The sequence below is a fragment of the Loxodonta africana genome, chromosome 1, assembly GCF_030014295.1.
Source record: "Loxodonta africana isolate mLoxAfr1 chromosome 1, mLoxAfr1.hap2, whole genome shotgun sequence".
NCBI lineage: Eukaryota > Metazoa > Chordata > Mammalia > Proboscidea > Elephantidae > Loxodonta > Loxodonta africana.
Window position 1 is genome coordinate 89,938,952 of NC_087342.1, and position 15,532 is coordinate 89,954,483.

General features: G+C 48.4%; 1 protein-coding gene across 6 annotated transcripts; it reads right to left on the reverse strand.

Moving 5' to 3' along the window:
• Positions 1-11: 11 nt before the first annotated feature.
• Positions 12-14,288, reverse strand: DHX16 (DEAH-box helicase 16). 6 transcript variants are annotated; one of them, XM_064283011.1, is made up of 19 exons: positions 13,872-14,288; positions 12,426-12,673; positions 12,166-12,328; positions 11,806-11,862; positions 7,964-8,218; positions 7,563-7,766; positions 7,287-7,478; positions 6,504-6,614; positions 6,261-6,376; positions 5,432-5,642; positions 5,122-5,220; positions 4,868-5,020; positions 2,737-3,040; positions 2,515-2,633; positions 2,319-2,386; positions 1,462-1,624; positions 1,211-1,372; positions 778-951; positions 12-259 (listed from the first exon to the last, which is right to left on the reverse strand). In XM_064283011.1, the coding sequence occupies exons 1-19, from the start codon at positions 14,088-14,090 to the stop codon at positions 131-133; spliced, it is 3,147 nt and encodes a 1,048-aa protein (XP_064139081.1). In that variant the 5' UTR covers positions 14,091-14,288; the 3' UTR covers positions 12-130. The 6 variants fall into 6 exon arrangements, with proteins under 6 accessions (XP_064139081.1, XP_003422502.1, XP_023397428.2 ...); XM_003422454.4 differs by having other exon boundaries at positions 13,884-14,287; XM_023541660.2 differs by lacking the exons at positions 12,426-12,673; positions 13,872-14,288 and adding an exon at positions 11,583-11,655 and having other exon boundaries at positions 12,166-12,279.
• Positions 14,289-15,532: the final 1,244 nt, after the last annotated feature.

Genomic DNA, 15,532 nt, shown 5'->3' on the forward strand with positions numbered 1-15,532 from the left:
CCATTTGCCACTTTCTTTGAATCCCAAAAGTTCCCACCAGCTTTATTCCAAAAATAATTTTATTCAATAGATATTAAATAATGTACAGAAGGAAAAGGAGATGGAGTCAGATTCTGCTTACATCCCCTTTTTACCCTAGTTCTTCTCGTGTCTTGCCTATTTTCTTGGGCATTTTCTTAGCATGGGGATCTTCTAGCTCCTTGGCCTTATAATAGTGGGGAGCCACCTCCAGAAGCCAACTGCTCTCAATCTCCAGTACCTAGAAGGGGAGAGAAAGGATTAGTAGTTTTCTCTTCTTTCCAACCTAGATTCTCATGTGTGTATAACTGAAGTTATCTTCTTTCCCCTCTGACTGCAGGGCTAGGGGAAAAGGAGCCGTGCTCTATTATCATAATCAAAGGGCAAAGACACCTCTACTTTACAGTCCTTAGGTTCAAAGTGTTACTCAAAGTGCAAGTAAATTACCCCTAAGAAAAGCCTGGAAGCTAAAGACTATAAAGTATGCCCTATGAGGACAGAGACTTCATTTGCCTTGTTCACCACTGTAGCTCCAACATCTGAGACGCTGAAATAGTATTTATTGAACCAATATATAGTTCTCACCAGATCTTAGAAGATGCTGCGATAGCTATTAGAAAAGATGTCTATTTACACTAGGCCAACGCCTGTTTTCTGTTTCTCTCGCAGTCCCAGCAACTTGAGACTGTGTTCCTAGCTTGCCAGGATATCATGTCTCCATACAACCTCTACCTGCCGGGGTAAGGGATGGTACCTCACCTGTCTCATGAACTCCTTGGTGGTCAAGACAAGTTCGTGGTAGAGCAGCCAGCGTGGCTGTTCCTCAAAGAGGGAGGAGTTGGGATGAATAAACACTGTCTGCTGCTGTTTCACTGTGCGATACCCGCTACGAGTCAACCGTGCAGTATGGTAGAAGTAACCAGCAGTGATGGCCTAAGAAAAGAAAGTCAACGGGAAAGCCAGACATAAGGGAAGCCTCAGCACTCACTACCTTCTCAGTTCAAGCTTCTGGGGAACTAGAAAGCTACAGAATGCATGAAGAACCCATTGAGAATCAACCTTCAGTGGTCTGGGGGAGAAAGGGCCTGGGAAAACAGCATATTCTTGGACTGGAGGAACTGAAGCATGCTCCTCATCTCCCAAGGAGATGGGGGACGCTAGGTGGGCAACAGTAGACTGAAGAAATGCTGACCTTGCGTACTCGGATATAGTCCCCCTGGCAAGAACTAAGACCAACTTCCACACGCTCCAAGAGCCCCTCTAGCTGTTCCCGCACATCCCGGGCTCGGCGCATCGATCTGAACTGTACGAAGTTTTCATAGCACCACTGGGAAGAGTAGCCACTCTCAGCCCACTGTGAAGGTTAAAAAAGGACAGTTACATAGACAGCAGAACTAGAGTCTCCTCCCATGTCTTCATTTCCACTCACCCGAGCCCAGTTACCTGTGTGTAAACGTTGAGTAGAACCAGGTGGTCACCACCAGGGAGGAAGAAGTTGACACGGGCATTGTCAGCATGGACGACCTTGTCCTTGGGCCGGTAGAAGATAGAATTGTTGACAGAGAGCATGGCAGCAACTGTCAGGATCTCCTCTGAGCAGCTGTACCTGGGGCAGGAAGGGTAGAACATGAGCGTTCAAAGAAAAATACTCAAGAACAAACATGATGGAGAAAAAAAATGATCATTGTGTGATGAATGTTTCCTCAGGTGGGTTGGGATAGTGGCTACAAGTCAGACAGCTGATAGATTTTGGTGGTGGTGGCAGTGGCAACTGAGGGTCGAGGAGGTGGGGGCCGTAGATCAAACAGTTATACAGGAGTGATATCTATGGAGGTGGGGGGAAAGGATGGTAGGAAAGCACCGGGGACTTCTGAGAGCCTCTGCAGTAGGAAGGCATGTATTACATGCATTGAGGAAAGACAGCACTTGCGGTGGTTCATATAATGATCTCTGACCTCAACCATGGCAGGGGAATGACATTTGAAGGTAGTCGTTCCACAACTATAGCTAAGTGTTCTGATCTGAAACTTTAGTAAGTTCCAACCAGCCCTCTTCAGCACCCCTCACAGATGGAAAATCTTCCAATTTCTTTTATGCCCTGAATTTTCCATGTCTGTCAATCTTTCCCATTTGATATCATGATCAAGGATAGGGCAGGGTCTTACTGACACTTGTGGGCTTCAAAAGGGGCAGTAAGAGTTCTCTAATAAGTGACTATTACTAGAGACAGAGGGCCCAGAGACAGGAGAAGGCATGGCCAGTTTGTGGGCTAAGGGGGCAGGGGCAGGGAGGGAGCTTACTTCTCAGAAGCCAAGATCATTTTAGATAGCATGGGGTCCACTGGCAGCTCTGCCATCTTCCGACCAGACTAAGAAGAAAGAGAGAGACAGTCGAGGCCGGTCCTCCCTCAGGTTTCCCACCACTATTAGAGGGGTCACCAGAGCCATCCTGATCTCTTCATCCTGTCCCCTACCCCATGTTTCCCTCCTATCTCACCGTGGTAAGCTCCCCAAGGTGGTTGAGGGCTCCCAGAGCATACAGCTGCTCCAAAGCCAGAAGCAGGGTCTCATATGGTGGAGGGTCCAGGAAATCAAAGTGCATTAGGTCATGGATCCCTAAAGAAAGATGGGAGGGGATCAGATAGAGTCCCTTCACAAGAACCCAGTTACTCCAGCCCCACCTCCCTCCTCTTTCAGGAGGACTAGGGCACCCAATCACCTAAGCTCTTGAGCAACAACACAACATTGCCCAGGCTGGTCCTCTGGATCTCAGGCACCGTCGTTTCCTCGAGCTCATGCTGATAGGCCCAGGCGGTATACAGGCGGAAGCACTTTCCTGCAGCCACCCGACCTGCCCGGCCAGCTCGCTGATTGGCTGAGGCCTTGCTGCAGGGTGTGACAGTGAGCGACTCCATGCCTGTGCGGGGGTTGTAGCTCTTTTGCTTACAGAATCCTGGATCCAGCACGTAAATGATGCCCTCAATGGTGAGAGATGTCTCAGCGATGTTCGTTGCCACAACCACCTGGGAGAGAGGATATGGAGTCACCTCAAGACCTGCCCAACTCATTACCTAGAAAAAAATCATCCTGGAAAGCTAGGAGTAGAGAAGCAGGTGCAGATGAGGGGCAGGGGCAGAGGGGGTTGGTGTCCCAAGTCAGGAGAGAAAGACAAGGCCAATGGAAAGGTAGACAGAAGTGGGGTCAGCAGGGGTGTAAAGTGGAAAAACCCATTGCCATTGAGTCCATTCCTACTCTGAGCAACCCTACAGGACAGAGTAGAACTGCCCCATAGGGTTTCCAAGGAGCATCTGGTGGATTCGAACTGCTGACCTTTTGGTTAGCAACTGTAACGCTTGACCACTATGCCACCAGGGTTTCCATAATGTAGAAAGGAAGTGAAAAAGAGGATCTAGGGTTTATTTCAGAGATGAGACATTGGAGTATCTAGGTTCCTGCCCCCATCTTCTCTATGTACCACTTTCCTCTTAATCTTCACACATCACTTCCTACAACAGCCTCCTAACACATCTCCCTGCTTCTTCTCCCAGCCTATCTTCACTTGGCATCCAGAACGATTTTTTTTTTTAATAATTTTTATTGTGCTTTAAGTGAAAGTCTACGAATCAAGTCAGTCTCTCACACATAAACTTACATACACCTTACTACATACTCCCATTTACTTTCCCCCTAATGAGTCAGCCCGCTCCCTCCTTCCAATCTCTCCTTTCGTGACCGTTTTGCCAGTTTCTAACCCCCTCTCCCCTCCCATCTCCTCTTTAGACAGGAGATGCCAACACAGCAGAATAATCTTTTTAAGATGTACACCTGTCACATCACTCCCCCATCCTTCAATAGCTTCCCATCCTACTTTAGAATTAAACTGCTTAAAGCCCTATGTCTTCTAGCTCCTGGTAACCTCTCTGACCTCATCTCCTAGCACTCTACCCAACTTTCCTTTACCCCTGCACACTGCTGCTCCCTGACTCAGGGCCTTTGCACAAGCTGTTCCCTCTTCTGGGAGCATTCTCCCAGAAACAGCCTGGCTCCCTCCCTCACCTGATGCAGGTCTGTGCCCTACTTATACCTTATCAGAAAGGCCTTCCCTATAGCCTAACAAAAACACCTTGCCACTATCCCTCACCCACACCCCCCCATAGTCAGTCCCCATCTTCCTATGCTGCTTTGTATGTCTTTAGAGCACTTACCACAATTGATGTTATGTATTTACATGTCCATTGTCTCCTCCCATTAGATTAAGTTCTGTGAGACTAGAGACTTTGTTTTGATCACTACTGTATCCTTATTCCTTAGTATAGTACCTGGCACACAGGAGGAACTCATTAAATATTTGTGAATGAAAGTTACATCTCTACTCAAATCCTTTGATGGCCATTCAATGGTCTGAAGTCCAAACTTTTTTACCTGCAAACAGAGGCCCTCCCTAATCTCAGTCCAAAGTTGTTTTTGGCCTTATCTCCACTACCTCACCACGTGAACCTTCCATTAAGTCCGCTAGCTCTCTCTCTGGCCTCAAAAGTACCTTGAACCTTCCTCTTTTCTCCCAGCCATTTTTCTTAAAGGTCCAGATTAAATTCCACCTTCTAGAAGGCCAAGGGCTTGCTTTATTCTCTAAATCTTTCCAGTACTCACCTTCAGCTCATGCATTTGGCAGACTCTCGGTTCTTGCCATACTCACCGTCTCTCCCCAGCTCCTGAGGCCAGGGACTGACTCCTACTCAGCCTTGTAAGTGCAGCAGTGTCCACGCATACCTTGCATGGAACAGCTGCCTATCTTTTTTGCTGTTAGTTGTGTCAGTTGCGAGAGTGGAGAGTGGGTTTCTCCAACTGACCTTTCGTGCTCCAGGGGGTGTAGGCTGGAAGATCCGAGCCTGCATGTCAGAGGGCAGGTTGGCATAAATGGGCAGCACCAGAAGCTCTCGGATTTTGGAGCCCAGGCGGCGGCAGCGATCCTGGAGCATCTCGCAGGCAGCCTCAATCTCCTCCTGGGTTTGGGGTGGGGATAGCACAGCACAGGGTCCCAGAGTCACAAAAGGCCAACACGCTGGCCCTAGTTTGCCTTGGGATCAACCCCCACATCACGTACCTGTCCTGTCAGGAACACCAGGATGTCCCCAGGTGGCTGCGTCACATGGATCTGCAGCACAGACACTACACAGGCTTCTAGGTAGTCAGCCTCTGGAGCCTGGGGAAGAGAGAGAGATGGGGTCACTGAGAGAAGGAGTCACAAGAAAGCCATATTCTTAGCTACACCTTTCCCTCTCCTCTCAGCTCAACATACCTTCTACCCCTGCTCCCCTTCTGACTCTCCATTCCAGCTTTCCCTCCTTGGGACCTCCTCCAAAGACCCCAGCTTCTCTGCCTCAGACTGAAGCCCATCCTCCCTGAGGGGGTACCTTGGTATAAAAGATGTCAACTGGAAATCTGCGTCCAGGAATTCGGAAGACAGGGGCATCATCAAAGAAAGCAGAAAAACGGGCTGTGTCCAGTGTAGCAGAAGCTACCAGGACCTTGAGCTCTGGGCGGAAGCGAGCCACATCCTTGATCAATCCAAAAAGAATGTCTGTGTGCAGGGTTCGTTCATGAGCCTCATCCACCATCACCACGCTGGAGAAGGAATGGAGGGAACAGTAAGTGCAGAGCGTGGGCAGTGCAGGCCTGGACACGAAGGTTCCTGGATGACAGGAGGGGGATGGTACCCAGTTGACTGGCTCTCTGCTCCCATCCCTCTCTTCTCCCAAAGATAAATGTGGGGCTCCAAGGAGAAGCCAACGATTCCAGTTATGCAGGACTAACACATAGTTAGAGAAAGCCAGAACCAATGGTCTTCAACCTACTCCAGCCTTGGCAGACAAAAGTAGCCAAGATCAGGAGGATGGAAGCTGAAGCCACAACAAGTCAGATATCCTTTGGGATCCGCTCAGAGTCAGCAGCTGCTCTTGCCAGAGAAAGCAGAAGTAAGAGAGAGGCTCCTTCCTGCAGTCTCTTCTACCCTCCTGCCCCATCTCCATGGTACCTAGATGTCAGTTCCAGGACTACGTGAACCATAAAAAACTCAAGAACTGATGGATTAATCAGAGGACAGTGGGCAAGTTGGCTGGGTGAGAAGAAATGAGAGAAAGACCAGAGATTAGAGAAAGAGGAGACACAGAAAAACATTGGAGAGTTGGCAGACTGGAAGAGAAGGTGGGTGGCTCTCCCATAGGAGCTGGGGCCCGTGTGTACCTGTAACTTGCAAGGTCAGGCTCAGAGAGGAACTCCCGGAGCAGCATCCCATCTGTCATATAACGGAGAACAGTTCGCTCTGACGTGCAGTCCTCAAAGCGGATGCTGTAGCCAACCTGGTCAAGTGGCCATTAGTGACCAAGAGTACGCTGGTGTTAGGAGATGAGGGGCCCAGAGGGTAATGTGGGCTGAGTTCCAGACACCAGGGGCTCCCCCCACCCCTCGGTCTCCCATGGATCTCACCTCATTCCCAAGCTTCACGCCCATCTCCCGGGCCACACGGGCTGCCACACTCATGGCTGCCACCCTCCGGGGCTGGGTGCAGGCAATCTTCATACCCTTCTTTGTGTAACCCTGAACGACAAGGGAGAAGAGAAGGCTTTCCCTTTGCTAAACAAATGCCGTCTTTGGTATTTATATAGAGAAAGAAATCGTAAAAGCAGGACAGAGCAGGTAGAGAAGAGAGAACAGAAAGAAGCTGAAAACCCTGGCAAGAAAAATGGTAGATGAAGAGGGATGACAGACCCAGGATCCTCAAAGGGGGTCCTCATCCAGCCCCAAAGACCTAGCCCTTCTAGTGATCAACTTCAGAGTTCAGCTAGATTTGAGCTGGAAAAGGACAAATCAACTGGGGGAAAGCACGAGTGACAGGGAACAAAAAAAGGTAAAAAAGCATGAAAATGAGTCCTTTCACTCCTCGTTCTTTGGCCCTTTCTGATGAATGGAGGCGGAGCTGGGTCTGGAGTGGAGTATAGCAGAGGGCCTCATTTTCTCTCTCTCCCTCTGACACACACATGCACACACACACAATCCCTTCACATTACTGAATGCCTACCAGACGTGGCCACTATGGTAGGAGTTGAGACTAAAAATATGAGAAAGGTATGGTCCTTATTCTCAAGAATCTCATGATTTGGTGGAAAAGACAGTGAAATAATTACTTAAAGTATTATACATAAGGAGCTAAGACAGGACTGTGTTCGTCTATGCTCAGTTGTAGCAACCTGGAAGGGTGGATGACCCTACCTCCTCAAAGAGATACTGGGGGATTTGGGTAGTCTTCCCCGAGCCTGTCTCGCCTTCAATGATGAGGACCTGATGATTGGCAATTGCAGCCAGGAGCTCCTCACGGAATGGAAATACCGGGAGGCTTTGGCGGACGGCCTGGATGGACTCCTTCTGCTGAGCCTGGGTCTGAGGGGGTGGAGCTAATGGCTCCTAAGGAAGGAGAAAGAGGGTGAGCGCTCTAGAGTCAGTTTTAGACCCTCCTCAGAACATCCCCCAAAACTCCCTCTCTCTCACCTCATCACCCTGGAGCTGAGTGGCCCGGACAAACTCGATGGTCTCCTCCTCCTCCAGCACCAGCTGATACTTGGGCTCCTGGGAGGCAGCATCTCGGGCCCCAAACTTCAGAGACGCTGCTCCCAGCCGGGCCTCCTCCCAGCGCCGCTGCTCCTCCCCGGGGGCACCCGATTCCTCTTCCACCAGATCCACAGCTCGTGCTGGCTATGGAGGAAGGTGGCATTTGAGGCCCAAAGACTGATAATGCCCTCTCTGCCCAGTCCCTCCTTCCCAGTCACTACCCCTGCCCACTGGGAAAATGAGACAAGGAAGGGGCCAGCTGTACACACTGCCCAGCCCCTTGAAGCCTTCCCTCCCCTCATCTTGGGACCAAGGCTGACGCAGACACCCCTTCACCTCACCTGTCCTCGAGTTTCCTCAGGCATGTGGTAGCGGTTCGTAGCCTCTAGCTTTTCCTGTTCCCCAGCTGCCCGGTACTCACGGGCCAGGTCTCGCACACGCCGTTTGTATTTGAGCTCCCGCCGCTCATGCCGGCTCAGCTCCACATCCCCAAAAAGGTACTCCTCATCAGCCAGCTCTGCCTCCAGGTCCTCAAGCTTCTCTCGCTCCCGCTTGGCCAAGTACTCCCGGCGAGACTTCTTCCGCAGCTCAGGGACCTGTCAGGAAGCGGCAGTCAAATCCTCACCTGCTGGAGCAGCAACACTTTTCCTTACCTAGCCCGAAGGGTGAAAAATTCCTGAGGGTCTAAAGATGTGCCCTCCACCCTCTTCTGCAATGTACAACCTGAAGATGTAATCAAAGTTGGGCCGCTGAATGTATCTGGGGAAGGGGGAAGAATCAATTACAGGTATCCCCCACTTTTCCAAAGCTCGCTTTATTCCACTTTGCTTTTATGAAAGACCTATATTAGTACCTATTTTTGCTAACCAAGAGAAATCTGAAGAGGATTTTTGCTTTTATGAAACAGCGTTCAGTGTTTGTTTTACAGTGAGCTGTTAAAGAGGCAGCGTGCACCCCAAGCAGCAAGAGTGGTATCACCAAGCTCCCTCCCCAGGAACTACACTCAGCATCTCGGCATCAAGCCGCCATAGCTTTGAACTGTGTCTGTGAGCATCTATGCTTTATCTTGATTTATTTTGTTTATCCATTAGCAAGGTGGGTCTGGGAACACACAAAAATTTTTCCCATATAAATTAATGGTAGCTGCTTCTCCACTTTATGCCATTTCAGCATATGGAAGGTTCCACAGGAACTCTACTTTCAGATAGCAGGGAAAACCTGTATATACAAAAAGTTGGAACCAGAGCATCAGAGTATTCCTATAAGGCAAAATGTATTTGGGGACGCCTAGCTCTCTGGGACTAACCTCTCCCCCATACTATATGTCGTTTGGCTTCAACACATTCACCTTTGATACAGGCTTCTTAGGACACATTACGGAGGACAGTAGAAGACTGACCATCTCCTTAAGGCCCTTCCCAGTCTATGATCCCTCTTGCTGTGGCAACATGGCCTCCCCTGTGATCACAACAATCTCCTCCACCACAGTGGCAAAACCCCACAATATCCTACCCTTGGGGGCTCTGATTCATTTTAATTGCTTGGCTTTTCTTAAAGACTTAAAATGGAAGTTTATGATCATGACCTAATCTGTATACAACAATCAATATACCCCTTCAGCTTGATAGGCAAGGCAGACAGACATCCAAAAAAATCAGAGCAATGTGAATATCAAAAAGAATAACAATACAAGAGGCTATAAAACACCAAAAAATAAAACCCACAAGTCCAATGTGATGTACACACACACAAAGAGAATGGGGAGAAAAACCTTATTTGTCACCAATGAAGTAACTCTTTTACCAAACTCCTTACTCTGAAAACTGGTAATTAATGGGAAACATTTACCTTTCCTTTTAAGAAGAAATTAAAGGTCTTTCCTAGTTGTTGAGGAAAACCTCTTCTTGGTATAAAAATGTTACCCAAAAGCTTGCATGCAGCCACCTAAGATATAACTATTGGTCTCTACTTGTCTGGGACCAAAGAGCAAGAAGAAAACCAAGATTCATAAAAGAAAGTAGTCTACAGGAACCACAGCCTCATCTACCCTGAGACCAGAAGAACTAGATGGTGCCCAGCTACCACTACCTACTGATCTGACCAGAGCCACAACAGACAGATCCTGATAGAATAGGAGAAAAATGTGGAACGGAACTCAAACTCCTAAAAAGTCTATACTTACTGGACTAGTTGAGACTAGATGACTCCTCAAGACTATTGTGCTAAGGTACTCTTTTATCCTTGAAAGAAACTATCCCCTCAGGTCACCTTTTAGTTAAGTAACAGATGGGCTCATAAAATAAAGACTATCACCTGTGAGTAATAAGCTCCTTTAAAAAACCCTGTATAGGAGACCAAATGATTAAAAATTACATTAAAGTAGAAATTAGAAGGTAAGGGGGTAGGAAAACTTGAGTAATGGAGATGGTACAACCAGAATGGAATGAATGAGACTCATGACACATTGTGAAAAAGTAACCAGTATCACTGAATAATAATTTATGTAGAAATTGTTAAACGGAGATCTAATTTGCTGTGTAAACTTATACCTTAAACACAATTAAGTATTATTAAAAAAAAAAAAAAAAAAGCTAGCCAATCAATATAGAAGGAATAATATAACCAAAAAATTACTTTGTAATCCCAAAGTAATAACTGATGCAAGAAAGGATCAACAGTGGTTGGTGAAACCACTAAATAAAAAGCTGTCAGCAGAAGGAGCATACAACCAAATACTGTATCTCCCTGATGCGACAGAATGTGAAGGGTACATTAGCACCCAATAGGTGTTCCTGCCACACTGTTTATTCTGAATCAAGGGAAGCTTTAGACCCAATTTCCACTTTAAAGGTTTACAGGAAGCACAGGTTATAGCGGAACTTAACACCACAACCTAAAGATCAGATAAATCCAGAATGTAGGACACTGTACAAGATGAGAGAGAGAGCGAGCGAGCGAAACAAGAACAAAACAAACACACTGAAGAAGCCTAGCAACCAAATGCAGTGTATGAACCTTGACCGGATTTTGGTTTGGAAACAGCAGTTATTAAGAACATTTTGGGGTAACTGAGAAAATTTTACTGTAGACAGGTTCTTAGTTGATACATGAGAATTATGGTTCATCTTCTTGAGGGTAACAATGGCACTATGGACCTGGGGAGGAATGTCTTTATTCTTAGCAGGTATATGCTGATGTATTTAGAGCTAAAATTCCATAATGTCCACAACTCTTTTAAATGGTTAAAAAAAAGACCCTCATTTACATAGACATAGCAAATACTGCACAATATTAGCAATTTTGGAATTCGAATAGTCTGTATGAGTGTTCACTGTAGTACTCTTTCAACTCCCCTCATTTGTTGGACAGTTTTTATAATTTAAGAAGAAACAAAAAATTAAGTCCAGGCAAATGAAAGCACTATGACTGCACTAAGAGATGTCTCAGAAGTCTTTGACCACAGCCCTTCTGTGGGCTGGGACACGAGATGGACTAGTCAGGAGAGACCTGAGGGTGACTAGGCCATTCTTAAGACTCAAAGATTCTCGAGATTCTTTTGAGAAATCTAAGTGTGACCTTATTTGGGAAACTAGGCCCTTGGGAAACTGCCTACCCTACCTAGACTTGCATCATAGAAGTCTGGTTCATGAATTACAAAGGGCTCTGCCCCTGTCCAGTAAGAACACCAACTCAGGAAGCCACAGAGACATCATAAAGCCATGTGGGGGATGCAGGGATTAGGTGGTAGAAAGGTACTTGGAGATGGTGGTCAGGACATCCCTGGGGAGCTGGGACAGTTGCTCTGCCCCTGCCCTCTAGCCACCCGTTGATGACATCGCAGCTGCCTTTTGAGTAAGTCCCGCTAAGTCCCAGGAACAAGGAAGGTTCACATCTCCCTAATACATACTGTGATTTGGTCCTAAAGTAAAGAGTGAAGGAGGGTTTGTGGGTAGCTCTCACCCATGGTTCCTTCCCTCTACAGCTTGATTCCATCCTATGGCCTTCTCCAAGTTCCTCTGTGCTCAGCTGGCTCCTGTCAACCAAATACCATCCTCCAGAGGCCTGGGCATTCCATCATCATCCCCACTGTACTTCTTTTGTATCCTTTCTCCCTCCCCTAATCTCGCCATCAGAAAGTATTTCCTTTTGCCTTCTGATTGGCTTCATGGGCCCTGGGACTCACCATGGCTTTCCGGTCTTCCTCAGCCATCTTGAGGCGCTTTTGAGCCTCTTCATAAGCCTAGGAGAAGAAACCAAGAGGGGAGGGCTGTGAGGGCAAGAAGCCCCCCGACAACCCATCGCCATCCCCCTTTAGAATTGCAAAGGATCATTCTGATGTGCCCCCTCACAGAGAAATATCCCCTCAGTAAGGAATCTCTATGGCTGCAGGTACAGCAGGGAGGTACCTTAGCAGAGAACCCGAAGATGAACATACTGCTAGAGATGATCCCTGTCTTCGTACCATCTCTGGGATCACACCCAACATCAGATTTGACCCAGGGATCTTCTTGGGGATTTACAGAACATTCTGGCTCCTATGCACCTTCTTGTCTGACCGCTCTAGGACATTGCGAGTCCGATCCTTGTCCCGCTGCCGAACGCGCTCAGCAAAGGCATCACGTTCCTCCAGGTCCTGAAGGCGCTCGCGCTCTGTCCGCTCCCATTCATCCTCTGACTCTGGCTTCTCCGTCTGCTGTTTACTCCCCCTGCAGCCCGGCCCAGGAGATTAAGTAAGGGCATCCACAGGGCTTATAGTCCCATCATCCACCTGCCCCATCCCCTCTCATCTTGCTTCTAACTTACCCCGTCTTTCTCTTTTCTTTCTCAGAGATCACTTCCTCCTCTTCTTCCTCGTCCTCCTGGCATTTCTTCCTGAGGTGTTTCCGTTTCTTACGCTTCTTCTGGAGGCTGCTCCCAGCCCTACCCACAGTCTCCTCACTGCTATCCTCACTGTCTTCCAGCAACTTATAAGATCGGTTCTTTTCCAGCAGGGCTCGGGCCTCTCGCTCAGCTGCCCGAGCTGGCTTTTCTACCACTGCCTTCCGTGGTACCTGTCAGGAGAGGGGAAGATAATGGGGTGCGAGCAACTCCTGACCTCTGCCCACTTACTTAGCCCTGTGCCTAAGTTAATTTCCCTTTGAGGAATTACTCGCTCTTAAACCAACCTTTGCCCCCTCTCTTCCCCATGGCTTCACATCATGTTCCTTAGCCTTAATAGGACCCTTCAACTTTTGAACGTCCTCTCATTCATTTGGCAAACATTTATTAAGCCTGTTATGTTTCAGGTACTTTTCTAGGGACTACAGACAAGGAATAAACAAAAAAGATAAAAATTCCTGCCCTTGTGGAGCTTACATTTTCAGGCCAATTCTCAATTGCTCAGCCTCTTTCTCCTGGCTTTGTTCTTCCCAGTGATTGGGTCATTCCTACAAAAAAGGCTGACAAGCTACAAGGGTTGTTTTGCAGAGGCTTGTCACATGCCCCGAACTGTATCAAACTCCAAGGATAAACTGGTGAAAAGAAAGTCTTGTCCACATGGCACGTACATAACCTCATCTCTCGCCATGCAGCATATACCACAGCCACACCAGGCTATCTGCCATTCTCTGAATATGCTGAACACTTTCACTCTTTCTACAAGGCAGGAACTTAGGTGGTAGGAATACAAAGACAAGAAGTACACAGTCCTGTGCTCCAGGAGCTCACTATTTATACCACTACTCCTTCCCCCTTCTCTACCTGACAAATTCTAGGGGCTCTCGGGACCTGCCTTCTCTGGTCACTAATCCCTCTTCTCCATCCACAGCACTTCCCACAAATCTCTTCTATGGCCTCCCACTCAAAGTGTGGTCAGTGGACCAGCAGCATCCGCATCGCCTGGGAGCATATTAGAAATTGCAGAAACTGAGACCCACCCCAGACCTCCTGAATCGGAATCTGCGTTTTAAACAAGGGGCCTAGATGAATCGTAAGCACGTTCAAGTTTAACACACTGTTCTATAGCACTTAACGCAGCCTAAAAGTAACATACTTAAAGCCTTCTCCTCGATCTTCTCCACTGAGCTGGACGCCCAGCACCTAGCACAGTACCTGGGTGACAACGGACAACGGATACACACCTGGCGAACTGACGTTACTTAACTGCGGGACATTTAGGCCAGCCTCACCAGGACCTACGTAGGGCTCCTCCCCTGCTCCACCCCTACTCCTACCGCTCCCACGCCAGGCACCGCCCCAGTCGCGCTCCACCTCTCCCGACACCTTGTTCCAGAGTCTCAGGGCGAAATCCCGGGCCGGGCCACTGAGGTCCAAGGTGTCGGTGTCTCGCAGACGCTGCACGAACTCCTCGGCCGAAGCGCAGCGCTGAGCGGTGCCGATCAGGAACTGGGCTACGTGCCGCTCGCTGAGCCCCAGTACCGAGTGCAGCTCGTCTTGCACCCAGCGCTCCAGCCCGGCCGGCGTCGCCATGGCAACCTACGGTCACCACTCCCAGCCTTGAAGCGTCCGGACGAGCCGAGCTGGGGCCAGTCTGCTTAGAGGCCTGGACCCCCGAGCCGGACCCTAAACTCCGCAAAGGAGCCCACTTACGGCCTCCGGGTTCAGTTTCCAACAAACCCAGTCCGTCTTCCCGGACCCCGAAAGCCGGAAGCGGACGCGCTTTTCCGGCCTGAGCACTACGGTGGCCGAACAAGTTCAAGCGTCGCGTTACCGTACGAGAAGCTCGGAGTAAAGCACTTCCTCCCCCCATTTCCTCCTCTACCCAATCGTGCTATCGCCCCCTGCTGGTCAGCTCGTGGGTGCTTCACTCATTCATTCAACAAATACTGAGTTTTTTTATTTGTGGTTAAGTATGGTGGCCTAGTGCTGTGGCTGCTAGCCAAAGGGTCGGCAGTTCCAATCGCCAGGCGCTCCTTGGAAACTCTATCGGGCAGTTCTACTCTGTCCTATAGGGTCGCTATGAGTTGGAATCGACTCGACGGCAGTGGGTTTAGTGGTTAAGTACTATGGCTGCTAATCAAAAGTTTGGCAGTTCGAATCCACCAGGCGCTCCTTGGAAGCTGTGTGGGGCAGCTCTACCCTGTCCTGTAGGGTCTCTATGAGTCGGAATCGACCCCACGGCAGTGGTTTTTTTTGGGGGGTTAAAGTGTCAGTCGGAATAGACTCCACAGCAACTGGTTTTAATTGTTTAAAGTGCTCTGCAGTTAACCAAAAGATCGGCGGTTCAAACCCACCAGCCACTCTGCAGAAGAAAGTTGTGGCAGCTGGCTTCCTAAAGATTTACAGCCTTGGAAATCCCATGGGACAGTTCTACTCTGTCCTATAGGGTCGCTATGAGTCAGAATCAACTCCACGGCCATGAATTTGGTGGGGTTTTGTTTGTTTGTTTGAGGTAGTTCTAGTTGCAGAAGGGAAACCCTAGTGCCATAGTGGTTAAGAGCTATGGCTGCTAACCAAAAGGTTGACAGTTCGAATCCACCAGGCACTCCTTGGAAACCCTTTGGGGCAGTTCTGTTTTGTCCTATAGGGTCGCAATGAGTTGGAATCCACTCCACTGCAGCGGGGTTTTTTTTTTTTTTTTTTTTTTTAGTTGCAGAAGATACAGCAGAGAACAAATCAGACAAAAATTCGTTACCGAATTTACATTTGAGGATGCGGGCAGACAAGATAGGTAATATGTAAAATAGGTAAGTTCTATGGAACCAAAAATAAAGCAAGTAAGGGGGAGAGGAGTTATATTTCAAATAGGAAATTCAGGCCCATGCTTCTGAAAGATTAGCCAGTGATGAGAAGGGACCTTTGCTAGGACCCGTACCTGCAGCAGGAGTGAACACAGGTTAGGTATAAGGAGGGACCTCCAGACAGAAGAAACTTGGGAACTGGGGGGAAAAGCAAAGATGTTCTCTTTTCTT